This window comes from Copadichromis virginalis, linkage group LG22 (assembly GCF_057382275.1).
Source record: "Copadichromis virginalis isolate Kocher_CV1m ecotype Utaka linkage group LG22, C_Virginalis_male_GT1.1, whole genome shotgun sequence".
NCBI classification, from domain to species: Eukaryota; Metazoa; Chordata; class Actinopteri; order Cichliformes; family Cichlidae; genus Copadichromis; species Copadichromis virginalis.
The window spans coordinates 8,680,994-8,700,724 of record NC_140638.1 but is presented as its reverse complement, the minus strand read 5'-3'; the positions used below and the strand labels follow the sequence as shown (position 1 = coordinate 8,700,724).

Here is a 19,731-nt window from a genome sequence, read left to right as displayed (position 1 = left end):
GGGTGTGAGAGTGAGACAGCCGGAGATCCTTTGCACTGAGCTCAGGATGCCTGGAATTCCTGCAGACTTCCTCGGAGCATGTCTATTGTGCTCTAAAACAATAAGGGTGAGCAAATTGATTCTTTCTAAGTGTACAAAAGGTAAGGAGATTTATTAAAGTTATGCATAAGATAAAGTAAGCTTTGTTGACTGTACAGATTCTTAAGAGTCGTGAAGGTTCTTCACAAGGGTTTCATTCACTTTCCTAGTCAATATTTTTTACTTTTTGCAATGTGTAAACTGGACTTGGTGCGAAGCTTCCTTATCAAGCCGGCCAGGTTGTGACATGCAGAGCCGGATGCCCTCTGATTACACTGAGCTTTGTCCTTGTATTACAGCTTCCCTCAGGTTTGGCAGGTTTTCAAGTGTGGAAAGAAGAAACCCGACAGGCGTGATTGGCTTTTCTATCTTACTAACAAGAAAAAGTGTGTCACAAAACAGACTGTACGGAAAACACCTGTTGTTTGTTGTAAACCAGATGCAAAGACATTAGTCACATAAAAATGATAATGTCAATGTCTTATGACTGACATGTTTGTGGAAACTGTCTGAAAACCTTGTGATAAATCAAATTCCACAGATGTATGTGAGAACATGTTATGGGTAAGTAATTAATGGGTTTGTTTGACAATTTTTACATGCACGCTCCAAAGTTATTTGACAAATTGGCTTGTTTATATTTTAACTATATCTATAATCTAAAATAAAACCCAAATACAAACAGCTTAGCTTCTACAAGAGAACATATTGCATATCCTTTAAACGGACGGAACATTGTGTGCAAAGTTTCGCATGTAATTACCAAGTAATGTCAAATGAGTATATAAGGAAACTGCCATTTGTTTCCATCACCTACGTGTGGATTTTCACACCAAGAACAAACAGACAATGAAGATTAAAGTTAAGTTTTGAGTATTCTTACATTTTTCACTGTTGTTGTCGAGTGGCAAAAGTCAGGTGTGGTGGTCTCAAGTTTCTCAAGAACACAATGTGTCAAAAACATGCAAGTGGCCTTCAAAGATTACAGATGAGAGCACTCCCTCTGCGTGACTTGAAATCTCAGAGATTGACATTATAATTGAGCAAACTAGAATTTCTGCTGTAGGCTAAGAGAGAAATCACTGCATAATAATAGCTTTGCTTTGCTAACATTTGAATTGGCAAAGAATCACAGATATATCAACACAAATATGCAGGAAACTAAGTTGGTGAGCCAAGGACACCCAATTATTAAAAATGTCACTCATAATTAATCAGAACAAGTAACTGAAATTACAAAACAGATTAATTTTACTTTGTTCATGCAACATAATATACGTAAAGGATTCAAAGCAAGTACAAAGTAGTGAATAAAATATCTGAAAAAGCGCAGTGAATTTAACCAAAACTCTACAAATGTTTCTTATGATGTGCCTTTTCAATAGTTTCTGTCACAGACCAAAATATATACTCAATGGCCATTTCATTAGTAACACCTTGCAGTAGCATATGATGTGAATGTGATGTGACTGGTACATGTGTGGTACTTATATGGCTCATCCACCACAGCCCAAAGGTGCTCTACTGGATTGAGATCTGGTGACTGTGGAAACCATTTGAACTCACCATCATGTTCAAGAAACCAGTCTAAGAGCTGAATACTGAATATATTTGTGAGGTTTGCACAATGCTCAGTAGGTACTAAGAGGCTGAAACGGTGCCAAAATATAAGAAAATTTAAAAAATATATGTGAAAGTTTTAGTCAGCTGTTGGTCACTCTTAATCTTTTTATTTTGTTAATTTTATTTATTGTATATCTTATTGTCTAAGTTACTCATGTTTTAATATTTAATATATATACTGATTTATTTTTATCTTCTTTTTCACTTATGTATTTATTTTATTGTTATTTAAATTTATTTCTTTGTCTGCTTAATGTATGGTTTTAACTGCTATCTCTGTTTTATTATTGGAAAGCACTTTGGTCAACTTTGTTGTTTTTAAAGTGTTATATAAAAAAGTTGGATTGGTTTGGAAAAAGAAAGCAAAACCTGAAAACTACAAAATGAGAACATAAAAAATGCACAGACAGAGAATTCCAGATAAACAAGGATTTAAAGACCCAAACCAAAAAAGTCCGGATCTGACACGTGCGAAGGACAATGAGAGGTAAATAAAGTTAAATAATGTGGGAGAGACAGATCTAGTTTAGTTCCAGTGTTGATTTGTGTCAGGTGAATGTGTGAGTAGGCAACTATTTGAAAAAACATGAAAAATATGTCTGTGTTATTTTTAACAGCTTATTAATAAATGCATAATAAATGGACTGACATTTATATAGCACTTTTCTACTCTGAGCACTCGATGTACTGCTCCAACACTCTTTAACCCCTTTTTTTTTCTCAAATCTCTTTATTTGGTTTTCCAGTGTTCTTTATCATAAAGGCAACTAAGATTCAAATATAAATGATTACATATATACAATAGAAATTAAACAAAGTAAAAAAAAAAAAAAAAAAAAAAAAAAGGGCAACAACAAACAACCTTGGACAGAGGATGCTATTTATCGAACTACCAATGAGGCTCAGTGACCATTTATATCTGTACAGTATTGAAGAAATCTATAAAAGGTTGCCAGGTTGAATGGAATTCCTCCAACCTCCCCTTTAGTAGGAGTTTAATTCTTTCCAGCTGCAAGTGTCTCAATACATCTTGTATTAACGCTGATGTGGTAGGAGGCACCTTTTGTTTCCAATTTAGTAGAATCAAACGGCGTGCCAGCAGCGTCACAAAACGTATCACATTATTTTGGGTGGCTGATAGATTGGGTCTGGCTTAAGTGTTTTTTTTTTTAGAATTTTAGACAAGATATGAAAGACATTATTCCAATATGTTGTTATACAGGGACAATTCCAAAACATATGCGCCAGTGAAGCAGGTTGCTGTTTACATCTTTCGCAGGACGAGTTTACATTGGGGAACATTTTTGACAGTTTCAACTTTGATAAATGGAGTCTATGTAGCACTTTAAACTGTAAGAGTCCATGACGAATGCAAACAGAGGAAGAGTGTACATTTTCCTGGGCTTTTGCCCATTGATTGTCTGTAATTCTCATACCAAGGTCACGCTGCCGGGCCTCTTTCAGATAGTCAAGTGTGACAGTTCCATCCAGTTGTGACAAAGCGTTGTGAATTTTTGTTATTAGTTCTTTCTTGAGTGGATCAAACTGAAATAAGTTATCTAAGGCAGAGTCTGGGGGCCGACCTGGAAAAGATGGAAAAAGCTTCCTTACAAAGCTTCTGATCTCTAAGTATTTGAAAAAGTCATTACTGTGCAAGTCAAATTTTTCTTGCAGTTGCCGGAATGTGGGAAAAACCTTGTTGATGAATAAATCCTTTATTGAGTGCAGCCCCTTGTGGTTCCATTGGAGAAATGAAATGTTTGAAAGTGATGGTGTGAATGATGCGTTATTCATGAGTGGAGTTAGTATGGAAGCTTCTTTCCACCCGAAATGTTTCCTTATCTGTGTCCAGATTTTAATTGTATGAGAGACTACAGGATTTTTAAAGTCATGTTTAGGGATAGGGAGAGCTGAATAGATCATAGCTTCTAATGAGGAGGGGTAGCAGCTTTCATTCTCCATCGCTGTCCAGTCGGCCCCCTTAGTCCGCAACCAAAACGACATGGAACGAACATTACATGACCAATAATACAGACGGAAGCATGGTAACCCCATCCCTCCCTGACATGTCGGTCTCTGCAGGTAGCTTTTCTTGATTCTTGGATTCTTTCTGTTCCATATGAAATAGGATATTAAGGAGTCTAATTTATTAAAAAAGGCTTTATTAATCACAATAGGGATACACTGAAATAAAAATAAGAATTTGGGAAGAATATTCATTCTAACAATGTTTATCCTCCCTGCTAGTGAAATTGGTAGATTAATCCATTTGTCTATGTTATTTTTGGTTTCATCATATAGTTTAGAGAGATTGTTCTTTAACCCTTTTTAACCCATTTGTACTAGCTTGCTTCTCACAGTATACCTGAGCATCTTGTCTAATGGTCACACTCACACTCCGATGGAAACATTGAGGGGTTCAGTATCTTAACCAAAAATATATTGATATGAAGACTGGAGGAGTTGGGAAGCAAACTGCCAAACTTCCAATTGGCCCATTTATTCTAACTTCCAAACCACAGCGGCCCTAGGCCCCTGGGTTTTCATAAAGATTTTTTTTTCACAGCTCTGCAGACGTGATGAATTTCGCTTTTATTGTTTACCTGCCAAAATCCTGCAAGCTTCCACTTAAATCCAAAGCATGGGTCTAAGCATGTTGCCAAAAAAGCAACCAGGTCTTTCTAAGGAAAATTCTTGAGTGTACTTAGTGTACGGTTGTGCATTTAATCTGTTACAGTTATTTGTGTAATATTATTTAAAGTGTTAATGGGAAATTTCTTATCCATAAGCTCTGAGTTAAGAATAAATAAATGTTCCTATTCCATTATCACAAAAAGGAAAAAAGGGCTTCAGCACTGTATTTACTGTGTTTATGAATACTTAATCTACAAGTGCAATACTATCTACAGGTGTAAACATATTGACATATGTTTCCAACACTAACTGCTCTAAAGATGTGCATAATTTTCAGCATTTCAGGAGTGAGGAAAAATCCAACATGCAGAGTGGAGGAGCAAAATTTCTGATTGGCAAATGATCCACTCCACCTCATCAACCAAATCCAACCATAGGCAAAAAGTTTTCATGAGCATAGATTTTTTGTTTTAATTGGATGACAGAGAAATTTCACGTTTATTGATTCCCTGGTAAAATCCTGCAACCTTCCACTTAACAGAGTTTTGGTAGAAATGCCGACAGATCAAAAGTACCTTCCATCTCCAACCAGATCAGCTGCGAGGGGGCAACTTCAGAATATTTAATGAAGATGCAACTCTCGCTCTCTTTTTTTAGGACAATTTTTTCAATCACAAATTTCAAGCAACAATATAATGATCTACTTACAATATCGAAACTTCAACAGTTTAGTGCAGGAGTGTCAAACGTGTGGCTCACGGGCCGGATATTATTGTATAAGAGATCATTTCATGTATGTCAGTTAATAATGGCTTGTTGGTATGTGGGAGCTTAATCTTCAGCCCTGCTGAAAATCCATGCAGGCAGGGGTGGGACTTTATTTTGATGGGCACACCATCAAAAGGAAAGAAGGGGGCAGATGTTCCAAAGACAGCAGGTGTGCAGGCCAGGTGCACAGAGATAAATGCAAGTGTGTCAGGAAAAAGTGAAAAACGCGCAAAAGCATAAAACGAGTAGCATCTGGCTGCATTTCAATGATATTGGAGACTGGAAAGCTGAGTGAAGAAATTATAAAATTAGGACCTGGCTATAGTGATACCTTTTTATTTTCAGCAATCTAAAAAGGTTTTCATTTTGTCCAGGCCTTAAACCTCATGTGTGTTCTCCCTAGTAATAGCAATTGCATAAATATGAGGCTGAATCTAAGCACTTGACGTAACTTAACTCTGACCATGAAACCACAGCCACTGTGCACCACTCACACACTGTTCTTTACTTTCAATCCATCACAGTACAGCGAACTAACCTATTTATCCTGGGGATTTATATGGGAACGTCACACACATGTTTTTAATGTTTAATACAAGACTTTTTTTCTACCTGGTGCATTTCCAGTTACAGGGTTTAGTAACGATTAATTAAGTGTAATCAAGATTATGCAATCAAGGAATATATGACGCAGACCCAAGGATGATATATTGTGCTGAAGTATGTGTAAGTAAATGACTCTTCATCATTAAATATAATTACGACATGCTTTGTTCCATTTTAGTTAGTTTAAAACACCAGTCTGAGCTAAAAAATTGGAGCCGTCATTTAAGACTCTATTTTGCCAAAGCTAGAGTTCCTTCTCGGGACCCTCTCCATGTTTTACATCGAAGCTAATCACATAATCCAAAGAACAGCCCGGCCCATGCTTTTGTGGCAGCTAAAGCGACTTGCTCTCCTGTGCCAAATTTGCAATTTTTACACTTATCAACCATCATCATCATGTTCAGTGTTGCGTGGCAAAACCTGGGTGTGGTGATCACACACCTCTGAAGAAAGGATGTGTGAAAATCATCATGGAGAAGGAACTTTGGTTTAAATACGGGAACACAGCTTTGTATGAATATAAATTAGGCTGATTCATTCTTAAGAGGTCACACTGACAGGCTTTGACTGTGGACTTGAACAGGAGTTAGCATTTCATCTGACACACTGGGACACATGTGGGCAAGCTGAGACTAAGCTGGCATAACGAGTCAATGAAGGAACAGTTGAGATAGAAATGACAACTATGTTTTGTTTGAATTAGTCACTAAAGTTATAAAATAGCCTCACCTAACTAATGACTTTAACTGCAACCTTATGCAAGATGTGCATGAAATGCATAGTTAGGTTTGGTATCTTAAAAAGTAAAAAGAAGAGGGCAACATTTATTTTTATTTTTTTGTCAATATGTAAAATGAGTAGAGTGATAGTGGATCAGAGGAGGCAGGTGGCTGAAGGAGAGAATTTGGACAAACTGCATGGTGAGGGTGGGCAGGAGCAGAGTTGCAGACAAATGGCCAGAAAAGGGAGAATGATGGAACAGACTGAATTTAGAAAACTGGGCTGTTGGCTAGGAGAACATGGTAGAATACTGGACACAAACAAACACAAATAAGAGATTTTGGATGAAAATGGTAACGGTAGGAGTGCTGAAGATAAAGCAGTAGCAACACCAAGAGCAACGAAAAAAAAACAAAACATAAGAGAACAAATTCCTTGTTAAACTCGTGCAAAAATGTCATTAAAAACTTCCAGAAAAGCTTTTAAAAAAAAAAAAACTGAATACTAAGAATTATAGTTTGATGTACATTTTCCTGGATACAGGCTAACAGAAAATGAAAATGGTTCTCTTTAAGTATTGCAGTGTTTCAATACTTTGACTTTCAATGAATTAAAACCACATACACACAATGTAATGCTATAACACACATACCACTATACCGACCATAGTGGGCCACCTAGACCAAAAATGCCTGTGGCGCAAATCTCTACATGTCAGGTTTTCTCAAATAATTAGATTTTGACACATTAAATTTATTAGATGAAAAAAATAATCTTACACATTTTCATAACTCCATAAAAGTTGTATGTTTCACATGTGCTGTATAATGAGTAACTGTTTTATAGAAACCATTAAAGAATAAAGCTTTCAAGTTTGCCATGTGACATATCATTTCATGTTAATCGCTTTTTGTTACACCGGTACAGCTTTGTTTCTTAATTGCAAATGTCAGTACCTTGCGAAACACCAAGACACACTTCTACTGAATTGTAAAACACAGATCTGGGCATGTTGGATGGTCCTGAGCCAAAATGAATACACCTGAAGTCCTGTCATGAACATACTACTGTATAGACACTAACAAAGCAAATCTTTTACAGACGTAGACCAATGTCGCTGTTGTTCAACTAAAAGTCATTCTCTCTATTGTGAACAGAGTTCTACATATACGTCACTACTAAATATATTTGTTACTTTGTTCTGTCTGTGTGGAAAAATCCCAGTACATCAGCAGTGTCTGGAATAATCACACCAGCCCCTCTGACATCAACAAACCTGTCGCATTCAGTCATCTTTCTTCCTGATTCTGATCCGTTTGAACACCCTCCCCCCCTCCCCCATGATGGTGCTGCCATGTAAAGGAGCAGATGTTGGGTCTGACCATTACCTGCTCCTCGCAAAGTACCATCTTCGTTTGAAGCGTAGTCAAATACAGCAACAGCGACCACGTCCATTTGTGGTGGAAAGGTGGTGAGCAGTTTAAGATCGAACTCCGTAATCGTCTTGAGGCGCTGGTGGAGGTAGAAGATGCTGAGGAGAAGTGGAACGGACCTGGGTTCTAACTGATGAACGGAAGCATGCCCAACAATGAAAACACTGAAATGGCTTACATGGAATTAGATCGCAGAGTGAAGCGGAGCTGTAGACAGGACAAGCGAGACTGGATAGACCAGAAGTGACATGAAGCGCAAGAAGCAGTTAAGAAAAATGACACGAAGACCCTCTATTGCATCGTCTGTGCACTGGTGTGAAGAGTGGGCAGGCAGTACCTGTCAAAGACAAAAATGGCAAGCCGCTGCTGGCCAAATTGGAACGAGACGCCAGTTGAGTGGACACTTCAAAGAGACCTTGAATCAGTACCCCTCGATAATTCATTTGTCTTCAACACGCCCAACCAAGCCAACGACTTAGACGTGAGGACAGGCGCCATAATCACTGAGGAAACAGCAGCTGCTATCAAATTCCTCAAAAATGGCAAAGTGCCAGGTTTGGACATGGTTTCTGCAGAAATGCTTAAGCACGGCAGACAATGCCTCGTCAATGAAATAACGGACCTTTTCAATTCATGCTGGTCATCGATGCGAGTGCCAGACTGCAGCAACTGGCAAGGAATCACACTCCTTTCTGTTCTGGGCAAAGTGTTGAGCTTTGTCCTCCTCCAAAGACTCCATAAGGCGGTGGATCAGAAACTCCGGGAAGAACAAGCTGGATTTCGCAGTGGCTGGTCATGCATAGAACAGATCTTCATCTTGTGCATCATCATCATCGAACAGAGTTTGGAATACCAACAGTGTCTCTCGATTACTTTCGTCGATTTCACAAAGGGATTTGATGGTGTCCATCGAGATTCCCTCTGGAGCATTGCCCCGTCATATGGCATCCCTGAAAAGTTAGTCAAAATATTTCAAACTCTCTACCTTCAATCCAGTTGCTGCGTCCTTACAGAGGATGGCTACACAGATTTCTTCAACACTAAGACTGGTGTGAGGCAAGGGTGTATCCTCTCTCCCTTCCTCTTCCTTCTTGCCATCGACTTTGTTATGTGGAGTGCCATGGACCAAGACGGCTTTGGGATACCTTGCCATCCACCAAAATACCTGAAGGACCTCAACTTCGCCAAACAACATCGCTTTGTTGGGTGACGATCGGAAAAACATGACTAATATGACATCATGCTTGGAGCAAGAGGCAGCCAAAGTGGGCTTACGGATCAGTGGAAACAAGACAAAGGTCATGAGGACAGGTTAGGTGACGATACAGGACCCCATTACGGCAGGACTGCAACTGCTGGAGCTGCTGGGCAGCATCCTGGCAAGTGATGGAGATGCTGAGCATGACGTTGTGTGTCGAATTGTAAAAGCAGGTGCGGTCTTTCAGCGGCTCCGGCGGATCTGGTCAACCCTAAAGATCGAACTTACAAAACAGTTCACTATTGTAAATATTGATAGCCTTAAAATTATGACAGCATCATTCAGAAAACTGAGCGTCTGATGCAAGTGTACAGATGCATGACGAGAGCTCTTAGACTGCCCGTCTTTTAAAAAGCCCACAGTATTTAATTGTTATTTATAGTATTTACAGAATCAAAATCTCATTTCAAACGTCACTTCTGTCTTTCTTTGCTCCCTTATCTGACAAGGAACTCCTTTTTTTGCTCCCCTTTGTTAACAGTCCTGCAGGATATTGCTCAACTTTTTCCTTATGCTTGAAACTAAAGGACAAGGCCAGGAATGTTTCTTCAACAGTGTTTTCATTGTTTGTTCATGTCAGCGCCACACCCAGCTCGTTCTGCTCCAGCAGCCCCCAAATGCTTCTCGTCATTAATACCTGTCCACTTTTGTGCAGAAGGATTCAAAAATAACCCCGACTGTGCTTTTCTTTTGATTATTTCCATTCCGAGAGTTTCCCTTTGCTGATCATGCTTGTATTCAAAAAATATCTCTTATCCAAAACTCACAGTTCTTCACTGGAAAACACTCCTCTGAGCTTAGACCAGAAGATCCCGTTTCAGAAATATTCCACCCCAAAAATCCAAACACACAAGCAGTTATTGAACCATTCCTGAAATCGCACATTTTCTGAGGTCATACCTGATTATAAGAGTGCAGTGGTGTTATCTCTGACTGGAGTTGATGATTGAAATAGTTGAGCATGATTGTTGCAAAAGTTTGGTGGCACCATTCTTTTTGCTGTAGTGAGCTGAGGATGAGAAGTGACAGTGTTCAACACTTTAATTTTTAACTGATGAGCTTTTGCACTCAAAATAAATGCAGGAGAAGCGTTAAGTCTCCAAAAATGTGCAAGTGCTTTCAAAAAGAAAGACTTCTGCCCACACAGACCATCCGTCATATTTATTCTGCAGATTTCTGTGCTGCACATCCATGTGCCTCGTCATGTTCAAGAAACCAGTTTCGATAATTCTCAGCTGGTATAGGTGATCCAACATCACTAACCTAACTGTTAATACAAGGCAAGATCCACTCTTTCATGGAGCGGCCAGCGAGTACTGAGCATGACAGCTGAACTTTGTCACAGAGCTACATTATTAGCCAACGTGTTCTCACACCATGGTGTCACATAACTGGAGCATTGCACATCTGCCTAGTTTGTTGCTAAAGGTAAATTTTACCTTCAACGGCAGGATTTTCTATGAGAGATTCCTAGATAAACTTTAAAGTGTGGCATGTTCTGCAACCTACAACGACACTTGAAGGGTTTTATTAGCTCTCGTCTTATCTCAGGAACACCCAGCTCCTCTTCACATACATCAGCTGGCAACAAAACTCCCAACAGCTAGTTGGGCAAATGCTGGGACGTTATGGATATGAAGTGGAAACATATATCATACAAAAATCCTTTACTTTACAGATAATTTTTTCAACATTTTGGGACAGCAGGATGATAGGAATGTACTGCAGACAGAAAAAGAAATAGTCTGGCACATTAGCCTCTGCATAAGTGTGATTGTTTATTTAAAAAGTAAGACCAAGCAGCAAAAGGTTGGAACAGCTAAGAGGAACATAATCTCTCATATGTCCACAGTTCAGGTTATGTTAAAGGTCTTGGGACACAATATGCTTTTCTTTTTACTTCTTAGTGTTTCTCTTGCAGATCTGACAACTACAATAATGTAGTGTCATGGGTGGTGCCAACAGTCTTATTGTGCAGAGCAAGAAGAGTATCTGTTGACAAACTGCAATCAAGTAAAACTTGAAGTGAATACAGGTAATTACATTTCATGCTTCTTTATACTTAATTTCCAGTGCAAGAGGTATTTTTCAGCCACTGAGCGATGCACAGATCTGCTACTGGCTCACAAATTAAAGATGCTTGCGTAAAATAAATTGTTGTTCTATCTTGAATCATGCACGCTGCAGGAAACCTGTTGCGCAAGTAACGTGTGTCGGAATGATTATGCATAAACTGACTGCTCTTTTTAAGTTATTGAAACTCACTTTGAACTTTAGGATTTATTAACACAACTGAATCCTCTCTCACATCTGTACAGAGAAGCGCTCAGATTAATGTGTGCAAAACTTTTAACAATCATCTACGCAGAAGGTCTCCCGACATGAGGCACCCTGTGTCTGGGAAAAAGTGATAATTACTACAACTAATTAATTTTTATCCATCCAGTAAATGTTTGTAGTCATCCTGATCAGGCCACATTCCATTAATAGAAGCACTTAGTGTCAAAGGTCACATACAGCCCAGAGGGTTACTGTCTTCATGGCTGAGCAACCCATGTCAATTTTGAAAGACATTAAATAAAAACTCTGTACAAAATACTTAAACTCTTAGATGTGATTTCTTATTATCGTATCCTAAATTACCCACCCGGTGTGGTTTCTTTCCCACTGTTATAATTTGAATTTTACAGGAAACCAGTTCTTGTGAAAGTCTTTTGTCAGCAGTGATGAGATGGTATCTGTTATCTCTGAATTTGACACAATCTTTCAAAGCAGCTTAAAAAGTCCCTCCTGGTGGAACACAGCCAAGTGTTAAAGCTGTTATCTCTACATCTGCTTTCACTACAGCAACACATTCTTATTCAGGGTGGAGATTCTGAGGAATAATAAGTCTTTCACTCTTACTGGCAGTGATTCTTGTGTTCACATGCTGTTTGTAGGTTTCTTTTCCAAGTCATTTTTGAGTTGCAGAGGATGCTTTCTGTGATGATGGACGAGATTGTGTTATAAAACATAAACATTTGATTTGGTGTGCAAAAGCTAAAGTCAGTTGTCTGACTAAACAAAGAGCAGAATGTCTCAGAATAACCGCACAGGTCAGCCTGGACACGGAGAAGGACTGTGCTGTAATATAGTGGCACTCAAAATAGAAATGATTGTGACCTATATCCGAGATAATATTTCTCCCACACTGTGCCATTGCACTACATCTTAAGGTTGTCCTTTCAGCCTTGATTGTAGCCACTGTTTGTGATCTTCGATGTGTTTTTTCCCCTCACTACATCCACCAGAACTCTGCGATTGCTCCTTTTCCGTTTTGTGTTTTTGACCAGTCAGCATTCAGTCTGCTCACAATTCCTTCCACTGTGTATCCAAAGGGCTTGCAAAAAAGCAACAAAAACACTGAAGTGGGGACATAAATCCTCTGTGTATTGCACGAGTTAAAAGAGGTACAAACTCTGCATTAGAACACCGGACTTAAAACCCTTATTTCATGTCATGTTGTTGATGCATTATGTCAGTGTTTTCTTTTTGCTTGCAGTTTGGGGCGGCAAGACAATAAATAAATGGTTTGAGTTAGGAAAACATTATGATTTGTTCTCTTAACAATGTCTGAACAACGCTCAATTTTGGAGATCACAAAGCTGCCAAGTTTGGTTAAAACTGAAAACACCACTACACAATTACATGCACTCGCTAAAAGCGCTGCTGAAGATCATTATCTTTAGAACCTATTGTCAGTCACAAGTTCCACAGGCAGAGTTTCTAATTGTTTTTGTTTGGGCAGGTTGAACAGTCATGCAAGAAAATGCACTGTTAGGCATCAGTGAAACAGACAGTGTGATGATGTCTGAAAACACAACTGGGGACCTTTAACATACAGCAATCACTTTTACCAGTTAAATAATGCAAGACTAAAACAATGCATGATGCATTGGGTGAATAATGAGTACTTTTGCATTTCTTTAAGTGCATTTTTGCAAACAGAACTAAAGAAAAATATAGACCGAGTGATTTTCCATTGCTGATTTTTGGTTTCAAAAGCTTCACCTCTGCAGTGTGCAGCATAACACTAGCTTAAGCTTTCAATAAAACAAGTTCATCTAAGCTGCTTATGTGTTCACTGTAACTGACGCCAACCTTACATACCTGGATAACTCAGGAGAGTCTGTGAGGTTATGAATTTTCCTCGGGGCTGTGTGTAGGCGGCAACTGGAAAATTTTTACCAACCATTATAAAGTGAATCCTGGAAGCATACTGCGTGATATAAATATCAACCCAGCCTTGGTTTAGCTGTTTTTCTTTTTCAATTTTTAGACTAAAACCTACAAAACATCAGACGTCTCTGATCTTTTTCTATCAAACGTACTGAGTTTTTCACCAGGAATCTGAACATGTTTGAGTTGGAATAATTCAACACAAGATCAAAAGATTCACAGTTGGTGCTTTTTCAGTTACCTGGAGACCCCGCATTGTTGAAAGTAAATACACTTGCTTGTTCTTTGTTGCTGACATTCACTGTCATGTTTAATAATGATAATAATGCATACTTTATTGATCCCCGTGGGGAAATTCCTCTCTGCATTTAACCCATTCACTCGGTGAAGCAGTGGGCAGCCACCGGGCGCCTGGGGAGCAGTGTGTAGGGATCGCACCTCGCTCAGGGGTACCTCAGGGTAGTCGTTCAGTGGATTCGAACCCCCAATCTTCCGATCATGGGGCTAAAGGCATGTGAGGCAAGTTTTATGCTGAAGAAGAATTGCGTGTTGGTAATGTTGACCTAAAGAACCTGTTCTGCAGATCTGCATTCATGCAAGTAATGCTGTTAACTCACTTTATTTAATCTGCAATGACTGATTTCAGTTTGTTTCTTTGTCCTGATGAATTTTTCTTTAAAACCTTTGATCCTTATAATCTCTGACACTTTGTGAACAGTGGAGCAAATCTGAAGTCCAGATGTAAACTCAGATTTTATATTTCAGAACCCTCCCTTAGTTACGCTTCCTGGCTGCTGGGAGCTTCTCGTGTTTATATGGGTTTATACACCACTCTGCATTTAATAATTAGTTACTGTTAACTTTTCCACAGTGTGTCTTTTGTCCCGTCTCCCTCCCCTTACCTCCATCCACTCGTAGCAGCTGCCTGCACCTCCCTCAGCCTGGTTCTGTCTGACATTTCTTTCTGTTAAAAGGGAGTTTTTCTTTCCCACTTTTCTCTCTATTACTGTAGAGTCTTTACCGCAACATAAAACCCTAGGGGTGACTGTCATTGTGATTGGGCACTAAGTAAATAAAATTGAATTTTATTGAGAAGAGAAAAGCAGCACTACCCAAAACTGTTAAAAGCCATGCTTTCAGCCAGGTGATAGGTCTTCTCCCTCCTTAAGAAAGACTACCTTAAAAGAACTCACTGGGCACCTGGATCAGCTTTTACTGGCTATAACGAGCAGCATTAGGTTGGCTTTCATTTGCTATTGTTGGCGTATTTGAAGCACCCCTGTGTGCTTTCCTTATATTTATACATGCAAACAATATCACAGGCGCTCATTGCTCTTATGATGAGTTGCCCTTATAATCCTATTCTCTTAAATACTTGGAGCAGAATCTGTTTTCACCCCCACATGTTTTACACTTCATGCATCTTTATTATTTTATTTAAAATTAAGGCATTCATTAAAAACAAACAATTTATAGAAATTATAATATCCTCCTGAGAACAAGCCTATTCATGTATGTCCTTTGTAATGGACATTTGTTTTTGGTCTGTATCTTTTGACTTATTTGAGCTATCTTACTAAGTCCTGATGTAATAAATAGAGGACACCCAGGGCTTTCCCCACTGACATCCCCCGTGTGTTTGGGTGGCCTCTAATACCGCCAAAGAGGAAGGAAATCACAAAAAAGTTAAGTGGGAAGATTTGCTCCTTTCCTCGGTTCTCAGGAGGTTAGAATAAAAGGGCCGTAAATGAATCCAGTTCTGACTGAAGACCTTCCTGTAAGTCCAAAGGGACAAAACAGGAAAAAAAAAAGGAAGAGGAAAAAACAGCAGGGATGCAAAGAGAAAGAGGAGAAAAGACGAATAAAGAAGAATGTCATCTATTATTTATCTGTATTCTCAGGAATTCAGGCAATCCCCGGCCTCCTGAGTGCTGCACTTAGGGATTTGGCTTGAAGTTGCTCATGCACACATGGATCGTTCTGATGAAAATCTCACCAGTATGGCGAAAGCACAGCACCAAGATGCTAAATAGATCAGCGTGAATGAGTGAAAGGGTCAGTGAATGCCCAGGGACAGCCAAGAGAGCACAAAGTGCTTAATATGTTACTCATTTTAGTACCAGACATGATTTAATGCTGGACCACTGATGTATCTGCCTATTTACAGTGTGCTGTAGCTATGTCAAGACATTTCTCCAGCATTGTTACTTATTCCTATTAAGTGTAATAAACAACACTAATACTTTTGGCTCTTCTTTCAATGTAACACAAAAAATGAGGAAAATGTGGGAGCATTCTTGTTTTTTTGCTGAGTGAAGAGACTCAAACTGTGCAGCAGGGCCCTCTACTGGGCCGCAGAGCCACTGCAGGTAGAGTGGTGCATGTTTGGAATTGTTTGGGTAAGTTTGACTTCAAAAACACAGAAAAAAAACTTCCCTTCTTTCTTCACAGTCACTGGATAAAAGCCAGACTTTAGAAAAGTCCGATATCACCCGATGGTTTGGTGAGAACTGCAGTGAATATCTTCAGTTTTCTAATAAACTGCACTGCTGTTCCTGTATTACTACACATCTGCAAAAATGACCCCATGGTCAAAGTATTTTTGACCTTTACAAATCAAATGAATTATATACACTAAAAATAATGTTATTTAATTTGAATAACTCACATATAACTGTTTAATTTGAACAACTGAGCTATAACTTGACTGTGTGGAGTCACTGAAGTCAGTTTGAAACCCCTGGATTAGACTGAAAGTGTATCTGCTCCCCCTTGTGGACAACTTGCAGAATTCAGGGGCTAATTCAAAGTGCTCGGAAACAACAACAAAACAAACAAACAAAAGAAAACAACAACTACCAAACAATATGGCTCAGTTACAAAACAAACTATAATAAAATAAAAATATATATAAAGGAAACGCTACATAGATATGTTGACATATACTTTAATGGAAATTTGAACAACAGTAAATATTTTAAAAAATAAAATAAAATCCTAATAAAACATTTAACAACTGATTTTGAAAATCCAGAAAATAAAACAGATGTGTAACCTATAAATTTTAAACAATTCAACAACAATTCAAGAACCTAAACATGAACTGGAACAAGGGAACAAGAAACACAATAACTTAATAACAGGGAAAACATACATACATATTTTTTTTATGATTCATTCCCCTCATCAACTTGCTGAGCAGCTTCCTGCTCAGTGGCTCTGGGTGCAGGAGGTGGTGGGTGCTGCCGTGACATCAGCTCTTCCTTAAAAGTCTCAGGCAGTGACTGATGGGTAAAGAAGGCTCCCCTGCAAGCCTGACAGAGATACAAGCATATTTACTGCATTACACATCTCTGTCTAAACAATATTAACGAAACATTTCGAAGATCATTGCAGCCATTTTTTTCAGCACATCTTTCATGTAGTGTAGTAGAAACAGTGGCTTACAGCTGGAGGACCAGGCTGTAGTGGGGGAGGGTAAAGGTACCCAACATGTACAGGGGGCAGCCACATTTTGGGCAGGAATTGATGAGATGGAGAGGGATAGCTGCTGGCGTGATAGCCTGGCATGCTAACTGGAAAGTGAACAAGAGGCAGACGTGCCATCTGCCTGAATTCACTGAAAAAAGGTGAATCTGGAAGGAAAGATAAAGCATTATAAGCTACTGTACATTTAAAGACACAACTCTTACTCACACTCAACACTGAAGACATTTTTAGGTTACTTCTGAGTAAGTCTAAATTTTGAGTTATTAAGTCTATTTATTTTTTTAGGGGTTAACCCAAAACTATGGATCAAGATGAAAATACACTAAAACACACAGAATTTAAAAGATCAGATGAAATGAGAAAAATAAGATATTATTTATTTACCCAGGAAATTCCTAAAAAATAGTGAGAATAGCCCAATAAATATTATAAATAAATAAAATAAATACAAGACAAGACAAAGTAGGTCAGTAATATTTAAAAAAAATCACACAAAATTAGATGCACAGTGGAAAAGAAAAAAGAGATTCGTTTGCATGGATGTACACCCACATCAATGATTATGCAAATATTAACAAATACAGTTTATGAATGTAGTTTAAACTATTTAATTATATAGTTTATTGTTATATATAATGAAACAATAACACTGAATATTTCATCAAGTGGGTGCACCTCCGGCACAAGTTGTTAAACTTTGTGACAAGAATAATCAGCAAAGACCATAAACAAAATTATCATTAGTATTACTTTTATACTTTAAATAAGTCACAGTAAAATGTCTCACTTTGTATGAATTAGAATATCAGTGCTCCATGAGGTTTAAACCTGCTAACTTCAGCCCCTCTCTGTCCCTCTTAATGTCCTAAAGATATTACATTTGTGAAAAGACAAGTCAAACTATTCTCTCACACTTTTTTCTCTTTTTTTGTGCAGGTATTTAATTCAGAATCATGCATATGTTTTTAATGCATATGTAGATGCATTAAAAACAAATAATAATAATAATTTTAAAAAAAACCCCAAAACAATCTATCTTTTTTTTCTTTCTTTCTTTATTCAGTAAGTGTTGACATAAAGTTGGAGCGGTCCATTTTAAAAAGGAAATGCTACACAACAACAGTCTAACCCTTTCAGTAATACACTTATCTGCATGACACATTCATTTAGCATTTTCAGAATTCACTAATGTTAGGACCTATTGTCCAGAAGTTCAGCAGAGGCTCTCATCGTTTTAGCATTGCTTTTGCCAGACTGAAGGGTTTTATTACAAAATAGCTTTTACATGATTTGAAAATGTGATTTGATCTGATTAATTGCCTCAAACTTAATTCATTTAAGTCTAATACTTCAGTCTGGCAGCCTGTCGTCCTTCATCCATGAACTGAAAAGTTGACAAAAGCAAAACTATATTGGGGTTTTTTTTGTTTTTGTTTTTTCCAAAACAATCTATCAACTGAAATCCTATGAAGGACATAAGAATGTCAGATTATTATTTCAAAATTTCAATTTACTAATTCAAATTTCTGTGAAAATAACTACAAATTGAGATAATAACCTTAAAAATTTGAGCTATTAAGCAATTAAGAAATTTTAATAGCGATATAGTAACCGGACAGTTGGCTTAATTCTGCCAGTCAAAAGTTCGTATTTATTGGCGGAAACAAGCTCCCATACATGCTAATACAGGAGAGAGAGAAAGATGTCAGTTGAGTTTTAAATTTTTTGCTAATTTTGCTAATTCGTTTAATTCGCTAATTCGTTGCTTATATTAACGACTTTCCCACTTCACGTTAATCCAGTCCGTTGAGCTCAACGTTTCATATTTCATAATTAACAGTATTAGCTTAGTGAGAGGTGTAAATTTACCACCAGCCGACGGCAGCACATCCCTGCTGTCGCGACAGACGGACTCGGGCTGTCCTCCCGCCTCAGGCCTACTCCAAGGGTAGGCGGGTGGCGGGCACATCGGTTCAGATGTGGATGGAGCACCCCCATCTGGGTTCGAGGTCCCAAAAGCCTTGTCCCCCTGCGCGTTAACCCTTCTGGCTCCAGGCCGGGTCTCTTTCACGGCTCTTTTCAGTTCCCTCTGTAGGGCGGCGATCTTCGTCCTCTCCGTTATCAGGTAGCATTTCCAGCACTGGCACTTCAAGAAAGGGCAGATTTTTGTGTGGCCCTTCTTCGGGACGATAATCCCGTGGTGTCGGCACCGGGCGCATTTTGGCTTCCCTGCGTAGTCGTTTGTCCCTGCTGAGTCTTTAGGTAAAGACATGGACATTTCATTAACCGTGGTGTCCGCACTAAATCAACCAAATGGGCCCACTCGTGTGACCCAACGTGAACTATGTTTAAAAAAAAAAGAGCGAGAGAGAGATACAGAGGAAAAAGTATCAATTTCAAGTCTGGGAAATCTGTCACTCTCATTGTCCCACGGGCAGTGAGCCAATCAAGTGCTGAGTTTCTCAATTTGCCTGACCAATCAAATTTGGCATGTTGATTGGTCAGAGCAGGCTGCTAATGTCAGGTCACTCTGGGGCAAAAATGTTTCTCATTACATCTTAGAACGAAATGTACATTTTAGATAATTTTTTATAAGTAAAGATAAACCTACAGCAAAATGTCATTTGTACAGTATGTCATTCGTATAATTTCGTTAGTTTGAGAGTAAGTTTTGCAAAACCTCACCAAAACCTTGGACTTTTTTTTAATCCACCCAGTGCAGGTGTCAGCTGCAAAGTTTTTTTTTCCACTGTGCTGTACAGCTATAACACTTGCTTTAGTAACTGGGTCTCTTCTGCTGATTGCAGTGAAACCCTGCGCAATCTTGTATCAGCCTCCATAACAGCGCTATATAAATAAAACTGACAGCAGGTTTTTCCGACTTTCTTTTAAACAATGCATATG

At 38.6% G+C, this 19,731-nt stretch overlaps 1 protein-coding gene across 1 annotated transcript; it reads right to left on the bottom strand.

Annotated features, from left to right (window-relative positions):
- Window positions 1-16,269: 16,269 nt before the first annotated feature.
- LOC146682666 (uncharacterized) lies at window positions 16,270-19,262 on the bottom strand. The gene is made up of 3 exons (XM_085447085.1): window positions 18,697-19,262; window positions 16,786-16,973; window positions 16,270-16,652 (listed from the first exon to the last, which is right to left on the bottom strand). Exons 1-3 carry the CDS (start codon window positions 19,103-19,105, stop codon window positions 16,506-16,508), a joined length of 744 nt encoding a protein of 247 aa, XP_085303211.1. The 5' UTR covers window positions 19,106-19,262; the 3' UTR covers window positions 16,270-16,505.
- Window positions 19,263-19,731: the final 469 nt, after the last annotated feature.

Coding starts and splice junctions, on each gene's coding strand:
- LOC146682666 (XM_085447085.1), bottom strand. CDS start 19,105: ATGTCCATGTCTTTACCTAAAGACTCAGCAGGGACAAACGACTACGCA. Junction 16,974..18,696: donor TGTGCTGCCGTCGGCTGGTG/GTAAATTTACAC, acceptor CTTTCCTTCCAG/ATTCACCTTTTTTCAGTGAA. Junction 16,653..16,785: donor TACAGCCTGGTCCTCCAGCT/GTAAGCCACTGT, acceptor TATCTCTGTCAG/GCTTGCAGGGGAGCCTTCTT.